This window comes from Podarcis pityusensis, assembly GCF_964106645.2.
Source record: "Podarcis pityusensis genome assembly, chromosome: 4".
Classification (NCBI taxonomy): domain Eukaryota; kingdom Metazoa; phylum Chordata; class Lepidosauria; order Squamata; family Lacertidae; genus Podarcis; species Podarcis pityusensis.
Window position 1 is genome coordinate 73,499,215 of NC_138027.1, and position 15,163 is coordinate 73,514,377.

Genomic DNA, 15,163 nt, shown 5'->3' on the forward strand with positions numbered 1-15,163 from the left:
TGGACTGGAGTGAAGACTTCAGCACTCTGGTCTGCTGCTCCAGCTCCACCCACCCACCTGCCCCTGATCGGGAAGTTCAGATATTTGGTTTAGGCTGGCTATCTTGCCATGCACAGCAGTTGACCAGGGATGGATATAATAGCTGGCTGCAAGTATAGTCTTTCACCCGCCAGGGGGGGATTAGGGGAAGCCCTGTGACAGGCTGCAACTGCCTGTCCAGGTTCTCCTCCTCCTCCTCCTCCTCCTCCTCCTTCTTCTGCGATCACTTGTAGCCGAGTAAGATTGCCTTCCATAAACACGGTTTTAACAATGAGTCCGTAAGTGACTGTGGAGGCCAATTCTGGACCCACACATCCTTCCACAGTGGGGACATTGATTCCTGGGCGGGAGTTGATCACTGTGTGGATTTGCCAAGTGTGCCTTCCTCTTAGCACATTTCTCCCTTGTGTCCTGAGTTCGAGTGTCTTCAAAGCCCATGACACCTTTGGTAAAGGCTGTTCTCCAACTGGAGCGCTCTCAGGCCAGTGTTTCCCAGTTGCCAGTGTTTATACCACATTTTTAAAGATTTGCCTTGAGTCAGTCTTTAAACCTCTTTTGTTGACCACCAGCATTACGCTTTCCATTTTTAAGTTCGTAATAGAGTAGTTGCTTTGAAGACGATAATCAGGCATCCACACAACATGACCAGTCCAACGAAGTTGATGTTGAAGAATCATTGCTTCAAGACTGGTGATCTTTGCTTCATCTAGTACACTGATATTAGTTTGCAATATTAGTTTGCTGATTGTTGTATAACCTCTCCACAAACTAATCAGAATAAATGTTCAATGAAGAGTGGACATCATATGGCATGTACGCAGCCCAAGTCTACACTGTACACTGCTCAGGTGTAGGATAGCCATATGTGAGTTTGTGAGTTTCACACTGTTTCCTAGACAAGAAGTTGGAAACTGTAATGAGTGAAGTGATCCTGAGAATGGGATGAAATAGTAAGGGCTATAAAGAAACAGGAAAAGACTGATGCTAGGAACAGAGCCCGCAGGGGCACACAATCTGAGCCTATCAAGGTATCAAGTATTTATGTTGGAAATTGCATTCCAGCCTTACTGCTCCCGTTATAAGGAGAAAGAAATTTAATAAACACGTTTACTTCCAGGCCCTGTAACTGATAAGACATAAAGCTTCCTTTTATTTGTGTAACTAAGATGAAACTGCACCTTAGGGTCGCTGCATCTGCCTCTATACTGTTCCTTAGACTGTAAACAGAGTTGTTCTGAAAAACGTGTTAACATTTGTGGAAACAAGACACAGTTCCTTTCTAAATTTAAGATATTGTTTCACACCTCAGGCATTTCCTCTCTCACTTTAATGGATTAGACCGTATTGTTGTTAAAAACTGTATTTCAAATAATATATATTTAAAGCATGCTGATATATCTGAAGGGTGCTTCTTCTTGTTGATACGGTTTCTGTATTTTCTGCTTTCCTACAGCACAGAATAACAGACAAGGTGCTTCTCATCAAATGCCTGACTGTTTTGGGAGTTGTTATCCTCATGTTCTTTCTCAATTCGTTTGTTCCAGGGATTCACCTGGACCTTGGTAAGCTCAGCTCCTCTTCTTTCATTGTTGGGAATAGAAAAAGCTGCATTTGAACATGGAGTGTTTCATGCAGCTTTTTGCAGAGGTCTATCTTTACCATGCAGTCTAAAGGCCTGTACAGATATTTCATTTTTTTGAACAACAATGACATATTTGTAACTCTGCACTCATGATGGCTTCCCTCCAGATACCTCCGCTTTTGTTGCTGGGAACTCAGAAAGCACGCAACTGAAGATTGCTCGTGAAATGCAAACCCTTTCCCAACACTGCCATGTTGCTCCTTTAAAAGAGATCCCCCCCCCCAAAAAAGAGAGGGGCGTTGGGAAAATTGGTAGACTCTGCAGTTCTATGAATGCTTAACCTGAATGTAAACCCCGTTAATTAGTGTGACTTCCACAGCAACATGCAATAGCACTGGGTTTCAGGCATTTACCGGTATATAGAATTTTAGAAGGTTTAAAGTGCTTCATGTACTAGATACTTCATAGTAGATCAGGGAATGCATTGCCCAGTGTAATTTCTGTCTTCTAAAAATGGCAGGGGAGTGAATACCCTATCCTTTCCCTATATGCTGCAGAGCCAAATCCAGGCTGCTATTAGCTGAAGTGTGGAAAACAAGCAGATTGAATAGTTGTCTGTATGTTTTCCTCTCTGTAGCTAATAGCTGCTTAGGGAGAAGGATTTGGATCGGGGCCATGGCACAGGATGGATGGATGGGCTTAGACTCATCTCCCTATACAAGGGATCCAAGGGAGCTTCTGCCACTGCTTTTAGGAGAAGAACATAATATTGGGAGACACAAGTCTTTGGTCTGTTTTTCCTGGAAATCTTTCCAACAGAAAAGATTGTGGCCATCATGCCCCATGGAACAACACAGCCTATGTGTGAACTGATTCTTATTATACAGCAGCATAGTAGGTAACAAAAGTATATGAAACTAATGGAAAACAAATATCCTGATATGCTGTCTAGCTGTGTATTTCTCTAATTCTCTTCTCTATAGCGATAGGCACTTTGAGTAAAGACCTCCATTTAATACCAACTTTCTACACAGTGCCTTCGTTATCTTGCTTTTACATGGCTCGGACTATTAATTTTTTTATTGCTTACAGGAACTGGGGGGATAATCAAACTTTGATCAAATATTTTCTTTTAGTACAGCCAATACAACAAATCATTTGAATTTCAGAAGAAGCGGTTTAATGGCCTGAGAAGTACATGGGTGCCTGGGGAAACAGTGAAATGGAGGAGCCTGGAAAAGAATCATAATCTTGTTCAGGATTTGTGCCTTCCTCCAAAAGAAGTTCTGTGCACTTAGAAATACCTATGGGGTGTTTTTTGTTTGCTTGTTTTGCATGGGTAGGAAATCTCAGGCCAGGCAACAAATGTGGAGCTCAAGGCCTCTCTGTCTGGAACTCACCTTAGGCAACACCTCTTTCCAGGCCAGAGCCCTCCCTGGCTGACTGAAATGTGCCATTGAACTCCAATAATGCCTCTTGCTTGTGCCTGGAAGGAGTATAGAAGGTTTTTTTGTGTGAATGTGTACTACCCTATGGTATAAAGGTAAAACACACATTTGTTGCTCCACCCAATTTGGTCTGTAGAACCTGCCCACCGCTGCCATATGCCCCTTGGCAGATAGCCCAGAAGGGAATGTGATATTCAGGCTGAAGAAGGTTCCTCACCTCTGCTCTAACAGAATGGTAATTTTTGCTCTGTCAAGTAGGTAATCAAGCCTGTGAGAATGTTGTAGGCCTTTGAGTTGCCTCGCCCAATGCTCTTGTTAAACCACTGGGTGCTGTTGCACAAGGGTAAAACGGTCTAAGCATGTTCTGCAGTTTGATCTGTTAGAAAGGCCTATTTCTCACTATTTTGGCAGGTGCCCTGGACATTCTTAAACAAGCACAGCTGGGGGGGGGGAGGATGGGACACATACCCTAAGGTTCATGACATTCCTTTTTGAAATCCATACAGATTTCTGGTTTCTGTGTGCTAAGTTGGGCTATTTCAGTTGCTGAATTTCACATTTCCTAGCTTAGAAATATGAATCTCAGCTGTTTATAAATGTTTCCTTCAAATATAAAATCAAATGTCACGGTCCTGAAATCCAAACCAGAGAAGAATCGAAATCCTCATTGATCTTTCCTGTTAGGTTGTCTCCTAAAATAGAGCTCTGTATTTTGAAAATGGAAGCCATAGATACAAAGGTCACTATTGGGTAGGCTCATCATAGAAGTTTCTCATAGTACTGATGGATGTTGACGTAGCAGAGAACTGGATGGGAGGCTACAATAGCTTAGTTAAGGTGCATCTCCCTCCCAAATGGTTGATTAACATGGTGAGTATTCCCTGTGAAAATATCTCACAGCATTCTGGGTGTTCTGGGCAATTTTGGTTATTCATTAATGGCTATGTGGCATTAAGTCTGAACCAGCTGTGCAGTGACATGAGAGTATTGCTTCTGGTGCCACTAGATCTGGTCAGCACAATTTGTCACCCATCATGCTAAATGCAGTCCATTGGGGCTTGATAAGACCTGCTGAGATTTCTGCCTGTCTTTGACTGTAAAAATAAGGAGGATGTGAATGACTTGTTATGTCTCATAAGCTACTCTTAGCTTTCTGCGTTGTGCGGACCGAATCTAGATCATATGGATTGTCCCAGTTTCTCATTTTATTTGGCTGGTGCTGGGTTACTGAAAGTGACATGTTAACACATATCCCTTCCAGCTTGCAAACCGCCTACAGTCATTTTATCTTTGGCATTTGAAGTGTAATTTTAGGTCTGAACCATAACTCATACACATCATTAGAAATCTCTTCATCTCAGATGGCATACAACTGAATGTGTGGTCTTCACGGTTTAAAAGCATTTTGTCTGATATAACTTGTAGTGATAAGAAAGTTTTTTTCTATAGTGTTTGATCTGTGGTGGTTTGAGCTGGAGGTTTTGCACATGCAAATAATTGTGTAGTGTACAGAAATTAAGTGATGGGCATGCACATCTAAACTTATGACAGTGGAAACAGAAAGGCGTTTTTAACCTATTATATGGGTTGTGCTGGAAGACAGTGTCAATGCAACTCTAGGTGTGTTTACTCAGAAATAAGCCCCACTGTGTTATATAGGGTTTACTCTTAAAAAATTACAGTCTCAGAATTGTGGACTTGACATGAAGGTGGTAGAGTGACATGAATGATGATGGAAAAGTAGGAATTCTTGAGGAATTTGCTCTTTGTGAATTCTGAAGGTAACATGTTGACTACCACTGATGTACATAAGCACGTGTTTATAAACTGCCATTGGAACCTTTCTTATTTGGGTTGCATTTTAAATATGTGCCTTCAGCACTGCAATATGTCTTTATTTTACTTAATCTGACATCCAATTCTTCAGCAAAATGTATTATTGCCACAGCATTCAACTAGAATTGCATTGTACCACTCTGATTAGAAGGCCCCCTGTTTTACTGTTATTCCTTTCTGTAAACCGATTGGTATATTTATCGACTAATTTGCATAATATGTAAGAATTTCGGGGGGAGGGGAATACACCAGAGAAATTAAGCACTCTAATTGCAAAGGGCAGCAACAGGTCCCCCTCAGGCAGCACTCCCAGTTCCTTAAACAAATGACATTGAAATGCATTATGTAAATTGCCAGGGAAATTGCATCTTAAAACACAAACAAATGACACCTGAGGAAGTGGCAGGATTTGCACATGTAATTCCTCTTTATTTCTCTGTCCCTTGATGCTTAGGTAGTCATGCAGGATTGCTGGCTTTAGCAGTGACTTCCATGGTTAAATGAATGAACATAACAGGCTGGTAGCTGAGTAGCCATGTGTGACCCTTGCCTGGAGTACTGTCTAGCAGTGATAAAATGTTTACATTACTCTGGGGTGTCTCATACGCTCAAACTGAAATTAATTCTGAAGTTTTAAAATGTGGTGTAGCGAGAACTGTAGCAGTGCTTGTCTTGCTTAAAATTAGCTCCTTGCTGGAATCCATATTTTGTGATACTGTTTGTTCCTTGCATTGAGTTGCTTGTAAGATAGAGTAGGAGTATACTTTTTATTATTATTATAATAATAAAAAATATGCTTGTGGCTGTGAATTCTCACCAGAAGCAGCACATAGGTGATTGGGGACAACTGCTCACCATCTCCTCTCCCTGCTGTGAGGAGAAATCCTGCAGCACTTTTCACATTTTTTTCCAGGTTCCCTGAAAAAGGTGGAAGAATCAGGATTGGTGCCTCCCTTCCTCATGCATATCACAGGGTGTCAGGAACAGAACAAAAATCAAATGGAGGACCCAGGACCTCACTGCAAGCCCTATCATGGATGGGGACTGGGTAGAGTCAGGGCACCCTGGTGGAAAACCTGAGACCACAATCCATGATGACCCCACTCAGGAGACTTGCAGAACGAGGGCACCTGATGCCTCCTGACTAAACTCTTCTCCCTAGTTTTGCTACCCCTTACAGCTCAATAGTAGAGATAGGAATATAGGGAACTGCCTTCTACTAAATAAAACCTGAACTTGGGACCTTCTACATGCAGAGTAGATCCTCCACTGCTGAACTATGGCCCAGCCTCAAATGGAAACAAGTCTGAGCTGAAGATTGGTGGCATGATAGCTTGGCAGCATCATCTATCCTATTTCAGAAACCTTCTTGGAAGGAGGCTGGAGAAACCCAGCCAGATGGGCGGGGTACAGTTGTTGTTGTTTTTGATGATGATATTGTCATCTTAAGTTTGGTGAGAATCAAGGCACAAGGATGGTGTGGCAGCCAGACAGATTTCAAAATCTGGCCATTGTGACTTGGAAGCTGCTGGTGCTATAATCAGGTCCTGGTTTCTAGTTCTAATAACCTCCTGGACAGCATCCCTTCTGTTTGGGCCTTGGCCCTGTAGGCTTCTGACTCTTGATAATCCAGTTGGTGCTGCTGGACAGCTCCGCTGCTGTTCAGCTCTTCAGTTGTAAAAATAAATAAATGAAAAAACTTCCTGGCTCAGCTGACCTGCTTCCCTTGCCTAGATTGTAAGACTGAAACAGATCATGGAAATGAGGGAGCATCTTTCTCTTTTTTAAAGCACCTGTGCAGAGTAAAAATATTGCTATCATTCTGCTATTGCTGGCAGATTAAAACAACAACTTTGATGGCTTAATTGTGTGTATTCGCACACATGCACACAAACACGATAAGACCATTAAGGTTGTGATTTGAACCTGCATGTTACATGATTCTTTGATATAAACCAGGCCTCTGGTTTAGAGCTTTGTGTAGCAGAATTGTGTTCTCTGGAACTGGGATGGGAGCCATTAAGTCTAGATGAACCATATTGCTAAAGTAGAGTTAATGCGGCAGCTGATCTGGTCATTACCATCTGGTCTAAGAGGAAGGTGGCAGGGTTGTGTGGGTGGGAGCGAGAGCCAGAGCATTCATGTTACCCTCTTACTCCCTGAGCTATGTGAGGTTTTGTTGTACTGCCACAGGCTGAGCCAATGTTGTGACTGCTGTCTCCACATGACAAACTCAGGCTGGATCAGATTTTGTTGCACTTGCTCTAACATGTTCAGGCTCAGCTGAGTGCAGAAATCCAATCTGTGATGAATTAGGCTCAAACTGGACATGATGCTAAATGTGTCATTGGCAACCATCTCAGTTTTTATATGTACATAAAATTAATAACACATATGGGAGGCAATTTTCATTGGGGACACAGCACATAGAAAGGGGAGTTTTACCCCTCTCCTCCCCAGTCAACAACAACAACAACAAAATTCCCTAGCAAGAATCTTCAAAGAACAGGATCATCTATGTATAAAAATATAAGAAAAAGGCACCATACTGCTGAAATGGGAACAGACCTACCAGGCAATCTGTTGAGGTAGATTTTCTTCTCTCTCTCTTTTTGCTTTTTAATCTTTTATGTTCTACATTATAACTGGTTTTCTCATTACCTTTTTCATGCAATAAGTTGACTGAGAAGTGTTGAGACTGTAAAAATGAAATTATGTGAAATAATTGATTTTAGAAAGTAAACAAAGAAATTCCCCAGTGCTCAAAAGAACAGCTTTCTCTTGTCACATGGCATGAAAACAGGATTTGTTTTCATTCAGGGGAAAGTACAAAATGTTGCTCAAGTGAGCCACAAAGTAACTGCCCAGCTATATGAATGATTTTGAGACTTCGACCTATCTCTGTGTGCTTGAGCTGGCAAACGAAGGATGCAGATGCAACACAGGGCATTTCCAGATCATTAGGTCACTGTGCTGAGGCCTACCAAATCTTTGGGTGATCAATGGCGGCATGGGGACTAATTGTGGCAGCTGGCCAACCCATCTGGTTGTTTCCCTTTAGACTTGGCCAGAGTATAGCAAGGAAAGAAGCTTTAGAACAGTAGCTCCCACATCACACAAATAACACACAAATCAGGACCTCAGTCTGAATCATAGGACAAATGTAAGGGGAAATCATGCTGTCCCAGTATCCTTGGAACTTCTAGTCCAGCAGTCACTTAACCTTATATCCTGCTGACTTGAAGCATTCCCACAATGTGGCGGCCAATGGTGGGGCTGAGGAAAAGCTCAGTTAATGATGCCAGGACATGAGATCCATCAAATACACATCACAAATGTGAAGGAGAGAAGTCATTGTGAGGCTGTTTACAGTGACAGGCCTCTGCTTCTTGTAACGAGTAGTTCCGCCCTAAGTTTTGGTTCTCCCTGGAACTCTTCATGAGTTTGCTCAAAAGATCTGCTGTGTACCAATATGAGCTTTAGAACCGTATTAAGCCCCGTGCACTTAATACCATCACTGTGCTCGCAAGCAGAAGCAATTACCATTTACAGTGAAGTGCTCATTATTGCAAGCACAATGAGACAAAAATGGCAGTCACGATGGAGCAGGGTTAACTATCATTACACTGTGTTCTACACCTCACTGGCGCCTCCGAAAACCAGTCTAAATATATTTACTAAATAAGTTTGTGACCAGCCCTCTAATTGGCCCCAAGTACCATGGGGAGGCATGAGCAAGAAGGATGATTCCGAAAGGAGTATTAGCAGCAATTAATTCACGTACCATCGAGAGTTTAGTGCCTTGTGAAAAGTTATTTCACAGACAAAGCCTATACATTTGCTTCTGTTGGAGGTGATGACTATTATTATACCCCTGGATAGCATGGAAGAAAGCCTTATACTCTGTAAAAGATTAAAGAGACTATATCACTTTTTACATAATGCTGTATATGGAAATAGGATATGAATACTGAATGAACCTGGGGGATTTTTTTCTCTTTGGCAAAAAAGCTCTAACCTTCTTTAACCCATGTCAAACAGGCAGAATTGCTACAAGCTTTTACAGAATATTTGATGAAGATTTCCCCTATAGTAGCTTCCCCAACTTTAAATAATTTATTTCAAACCACTTGCCAAACATTTTGGAGGGGGCGGCAGAATACAGGCTGGCACAGTCCTCCTTTTTATTATCGATCCATTACCTAAGCAGCTTTTTTAAAAAAATCACCTTGGACAGAACATTTGTGTTTAAAACTGCAGTGGTTTCTGAAGATGCAGGCATGCTTGGTTTAAACAGAAAGTTTCTGGCATCATTAAAAAGGGGAGTTTAAAGAAATGCATGAAGGCCCAAATATTTTATAAGCAATGCGCCCATGTTTGTTATTGAGTATCATGGATGAATATTCTGGACAGAAAGAGACAGTCATAAACCAGCTCTAGTGGTTGTCAGTAATCACTAGGATGGGTAGTTTACTTCCATGCATCTGTCTGAGAAGCTGAGCTATCAAAGACAGAGTGCACTGAAGATGCTGGGTCCCATCTCACCAAAGATGGCTCTGTGTCTTCTCTGAGTGGGAGTCTACCCTAGTCACATATAAAGCAGGCAGTGAGTTTGTGCCCCGTTGTAAGAGCAGGAGGTGTGGTGTGGTGTATGTGCAGGGCCAGATTTAGGTTTGATGAGGCCCTAAGCTACTGAAGGTAGTGGGGCCCTTTATACGTCCAGCTGTCCTTTGTCAACAACAAATTGTCACTGCTTTTTGTGTTGAATATCTGCTATATGGTAATTTATGGACCTAATAGGTATCAAAAGCCATTTGCACATGTTGCCATGCAACTAGCAGAATGTAGGCACCCTATATATGGAAATGAGCAAACCAGTGATATTTTAGGGAGCAGGCTAGCAGGTGGGGCCCATTACTTACATCATAGAAGCCTACACAACACAAAACACTGTTGCTGTATGTAGGTTTTATTTTATTTGTTTTTTATCTTATACAGTCATACCTCGTGTTGCATTTGCTTCAGGTTGAGCGTTTTCAGGTTGCATCCCGTGGTGACCTGGAAGTACTGGAAAGGGTTACTTCCAGGTTTCGCCGCTTGCGCATGCGCAGATGCGGCAAATCGCAACCCGCGCATGCGCAGACATGGGTTGTGTTCTGCTCATGTTGTGAACGGGGCTCCGGAACAGATCCCGTTCGCAACCAGAGGTACCACTGTATTCTGGAAATGTAAATCCAGTTTTTCCCCCCTCTTTAATTTTTATTGGGGCTCCCAAGAGAGTGGGGCCCTAAGCTATAGCTTGTTTAGCTTATACGTAAATCCGGCACTGGTGGTGTGCGTATTGTGCCTCCAGTCCCAATTTTTGTCTTCATTGCTCAGGTCTGATATCCCGGTGAAACTTCTGGCTCAACCCTGACAGAGAGCACCCAGGTCACATGCTGTATGAGAAGACTTGAAGGGGGAAAAAAGAAGCACGCCAAATAAACATCCCAAATCAAGTCACTATTCAGTCTGACCTAGGAGTGAAAGTGATTTCAGTGCACTGAACCTATCCACTGAATGTTTTCCCATTGAGCCCTGTACAACGTTGAAGGAAACCTGCCCTTGGGTTAATGGCATGTGCAACTCAGAGGAAGGGTCTGAAGCCACGCACAGCGTTTCTACTGATGAAGCAGAGTAAATCTGGACCATGGAAGTGGGGTGGGAGACTGCCTGGGAACTGCATGTAAAACTGTTCTGAGCTCCTCAGAGGAAGAGCAGAGTATAAATACAGTGGTACCTCGGGTTACATATGCTTCAGGTTACAGACGCTTCAGGTTACAGACTCCGCTAACCCAGAAATAGTACCTCGGGTTAAGAACTTTGCTTCAGGATGAGAACAGAAATCGTGGCGGCGCGGTGGCAGCGGGAGGCCCCATTAGCTAAAGTGATGCTTCAGGTTAAGAACAGTTTCTGGTTAAGAACGGACCTCCGGAACGAATTAATTACGTAACCAGAGGTACCACTGTAAACTGAGGACACACTTCATATTTTGATTCGAGGAGATGCGGGGGTGGGGGGGGTGGGGGGTGAAAATGGATTCCATACCTCTTCCCCAGGTGTCTTATGTACCCTCTTTGATCAACAGAACAGGATTGCTGTACACAATCTTATGTACATCACTTAGGGGTTTTTTTTTGTTTTACAAAGCAGTTTATGAATACAGTACTTTTAAACAAAATGAAAATTCTAAATAAAATTAATATTAAGTAAGTCAACTATCCACTATTGACATGTATAGAATGCTGAAATCAAGAACATGACAATGCAGGTGGACCTATGTGCCCAATTCTCTTTCTTTCTTTTTAATACCCAGGAAAGATGTATTTGTTTTAACAAAATTTATATACCACTCGATTGTAATAAAACCTCTATGCAGTTTACAATAAATATTAAGACCACCAACAAAACAATAAAAAACCCCAATTAAAACATTTAAAAGATAATTAAAAGGAACTATAAAAAAAAATAAAAATCGTCGACACCTATGTTTCTGGATAGGCTTGTCCGAAACAAAAATGTTTTAAGAGAGTATTCTGGAGAGGAGGCAGTTCCAATAAGTTTGTCCACATTGCCAGGTTGCACTAAATGGAAAAAATATCCATCTTGTCAGTTGGTGCCCTACTGACAACCAGGACCAATTCTGATAGCACCATTACATTCAGGTTTCAACTGTTCTCCTTCTGGTGTGTTTGAATGAATAATTTTTTCTAGCATCCTCTGTGACAGGCATCCCCAAACTCAGCCCTCCAGCTGTTTTGGGACTACAATTCCCACCATCCCTGACCACTGGTCCTGTTTGCTAGGGATGATGGGAGTTGTAGTCCCAAAACAGCTGGAGGGCCGAGTTTGGGGATGCCTGCTCTGTGACATTGCAGAGGATTCTGGAGTGCATCTCTTAATTTGAATACCAGTTCACCGGCACTTCTAAAATATCACTGCCCCAAGTGTCCAGTTGTGCTATTTTTTGCATTCAGATTATCCCTCCTAATAATCTCATTATTTTCCCGCTATGTGTGCTTAGTGGTATACGAAGTACATTTTACAAGCTTTACTTTGCTACAAATGTCATTTAGGATTTTAACAGGTGGCACCATGAGCACATATTTGATAGTTTCCACAAAATATAATTCATTTCAAGTTGTAAAGCTTTCTAACTATTTCAGACACCCCCCCAAGCTTTTCATATGAGCCAACCAAGAGCCACCATATTAAAGGAGGCAGCCTTTTATTATTAGTCGTCTTGAAAGACTGCAGCTGTTCCCACAATCTTTTGTTTACCCTTTATATGAATTTTGTTGTTTCTTGCTTGCACAGTCCTTGTTTAGACATTTTCCTTCATAAATTCAGCATTGACATTGATATCTTCAGAAACCTTTTTTTTTCTGGGTAAGAAAACCACAACATATTAAAAATACAAAAGTCTCAAAAGCACACTTGCTATTTCTGTTACCTATTTATTTCCTCTGAGACTGCACAGTATATGTAAACTCCCTGTGTTGGAGGTATTTCAGAATTCCACATAAAGCACAACATAATAAATGTTGTTAGAATTCTTCTTTTCTTGACACTCATTGGAAACTGTCACAGAAACTTATATACCAGTTCCATAAAAATGAATACTGGCAACAGCCACAGAGTGGCATGCACTACCACAATATTTTCCAGCATGTGGTGGAATCCGCTTGGTAACTGGTCTGTGGGGGAGCAATCCCAAATGACTGTGAATGCCCCCCTTACTCTCCTCAGGATGGGATATTTATGATAAGGAAATGTTGTGTTTCCCCCAGAAACTGAAGACAGCACAGTTTTAAATGGGCAACACAAATTGTGCCATGTATATATATTGCCTTTCGCTTTTATATCCAGCTGGGTGTAAACTTGCAATTATCAAATGAAGTTAGTGCTGTATATTAAAGACAGCTGTCTTATTGTAGAGCTTCCTCCAGGGGCTTCAGAGCAGCTGGAAACTATATTTGTGAAAGATTTCTGAAAGATAAGGGACTGGATCGAATGGTGTTGCTTAGCGGATGGTAAGGCTTCCGCCCGTGAATTGGGGAGGGAAGCCATTTTCATCCATTTCCCCTCCCACCTGTAGCTCCACCCCTATATATCTGCCCTGGAGGGTCTCCAGAACAGATTTAGGGGAGCATAGGAGGCTGGAGGTGGGAGGAGGAATTACTGACAACAGCTTCTGCTCCCCTGTTCTGTTGATGGAAGTCTTACTGTTGACTGACACTGTTGAATACATCCCTGTGCCTTCTTTGTAGATGCAGAATACACCAAGTCAATCTGTTGGCTCTGCCAGCTGGAGAATCATAGTTATGGTCAAATATGAACCTCTTTATTCAAGTGCACCCTTCATAGGTGTTCGCTTTTGGTTCACAGCCAGAGACATTGGATATTGGGTTAAATACAAGACTAGGGCAAGATTGCGGCCAGTTTCCTGGCTTCTTTGCCTCCAGTAGGCAGATATTCAACCTGATTAGTATGGAGATGCAGAGACGGGAGAAGTTCCGTTTGTTGAATTATTGCTAAATGTGAAAGAGCCCTGACAATTAACCTCAAAAATTGTAGCAAACTGCTTCTGAGTATGTGTTACTGCACAACATAAACATGCTTTAATACACCAAAGAAAATTAAGAACTGCCTGTCTTGAAGAAATTCAGGTAAATGGTTGAAAGTCGATAAGGCTGTATTCATGCTGTTTTTTTCCTCCTTTTATGCAGGGTGGATTGCTATGCTGGGAGCAATATGGCTTCTCGTGTTAGCCAACATTCAGGATTTTGAGATGATTCTGAGTAGAGTGGAATGGGCAACGCTCCTTTTCTTTGCAGCACTGTTTGTTTTAATGGAGGTAAGAAGAAGAGTTAAGCCCCCCCAACCCAGTCCCTGTAAGTTTTGATGCCTTGAAGTCGATGGTAGAATAATAGAGTGTTAGGAGATCTTTGCACGCTCACACAGGAGAGGAGATTGCAATAGGCCATTCCTTTGAAATTGAAGAGGTGTGTATGCTACAGCACTCTTGTTAATATGAGATTCTAGATTTCATTGTATATGCAACTTCATTGCCTATTATTATGACAAGCGGAATATGTATGGAAGGAAGTCTTGTGTACCCATCCATTGGGTCCCAGTCAGTGTAGCCTTTACTGTTACCTTTTAGCCCAGGAGTGAAAAAGAAAGCTTTGACCACCCTCGCTATGTTACCCTTACTTTTCCTTAGAAGGGAATGGCAACCATTTCTTTGCATTGCAGAAAGTAATCGGATGAAGTCAGTGAAATGGTAAAGAAAGGCCAAGGCTTTGCTTTTGCTGCTTCTGATAAATCCATTGCTTTGAAATAACAGAGTCATGAATGCTACAGGTCTCTTTTGTTAACATGAGTTTCTAGATTCCATTGTATATGCTACTCAAATGCCCATTGTTATCACAAGTGGAACATGTGTGGGCAGAGGGTTTGTATATCGCAGATTACAATGCGCCGGTGCCTCATTCTTCACCAGCCATTTATTTATACTGTAGAGAGTAAACGGGTTCGGTCAGGGACAGTGGCAGAGCAAGCTGATTGGGAGCCTGGGGTGGCGTATGTGCCCTGCGCCCAGGGGTGGGGCCAGATGCCCACGGGGCAGGGTGGGACGTTCCGTGGGGCCTCCAAGGAGTCTGCCTGCCTCCTCCCACTCAGCCACCCTACAGCTGAGGGGGAGGCTGTGGGCAGACGGTTTCGGGCAGCGCGGAGCCTGCGGGCGCCCAAGCCACTGCGTCACTCCCAGGAGAGACATGTGGCTCAGGCACGCTGCAGGCCCCGCGATGAGTGCCACTCACCATATTGTCACCCCCCCAGTGGTGACACCGGGCGGCTTCCCCACCGCACCCCCTTCCTCCGCCCCTGGTCAGGGATCCACAAAGGTAGGGCTAAGGCTTTCTTTGCTTCTGGTAAATCGTCTGGGATAGGTTTTCTCCCTCTGCCACCTGTGTGCCAGATTGTATCCCATTGACTTTGAATTCAGTGGAAGCCACTGAGAAATAAGGAAGCCTTCACCTGCATATTTATCTTTGCTCTCTTTTTTGGTGCCATAGGATCTGGGTTTTAATAACCCGATAGAAAGAGAGAAATCATGTTGTGAATACCTTTCAGGAAGGGAGGAAGATGTATGGAGGGATACATTGTACCAACACCAGAATCTTTGTCACTGAGTGCCAGCATGTGCTTTACTGCA

The 15,163-nt window shown here is 42.7% G+C and overlaps 1 protein-coding gene and 1 long non-coding RNA gene across 3 annotated transcripts in view; one reads left to right on the forward strand and one right to left on the reverse strand.

The window, feature by feature from the left end:
• Positions 1-15,163, reverse strand: part of LOC308474908 — a 306,542-nt gene that overhangs the window by 286,675 nt on the left and 4,704 nt on the right. The window lies entirely within an intron of this gene.
• OCA2 (OCA2 melanosomal transmembrane protein) overlaps positions 1-15,163 on the forward strand; it is a 155,012-nt gene that overhangs the window by 95,918 nt on the left and 43,931 nt on the right. For both annotated transcript variants that reach the window (XM_081001316.1, XM_081001315.1), the window contains exons 18-19: positions 1,493-1,601; positions 13,674-13,801. In XM_081001316.1, coding sequence (XP_080857442.1) covers positions 1,493-1,601; positions 13,674-13,801 — 237 coding nt within the window. The remainder of the gene's footprint in view (positions 1-1,492; positions 1,602-13,673; positions 13,802-15,163) is intronic.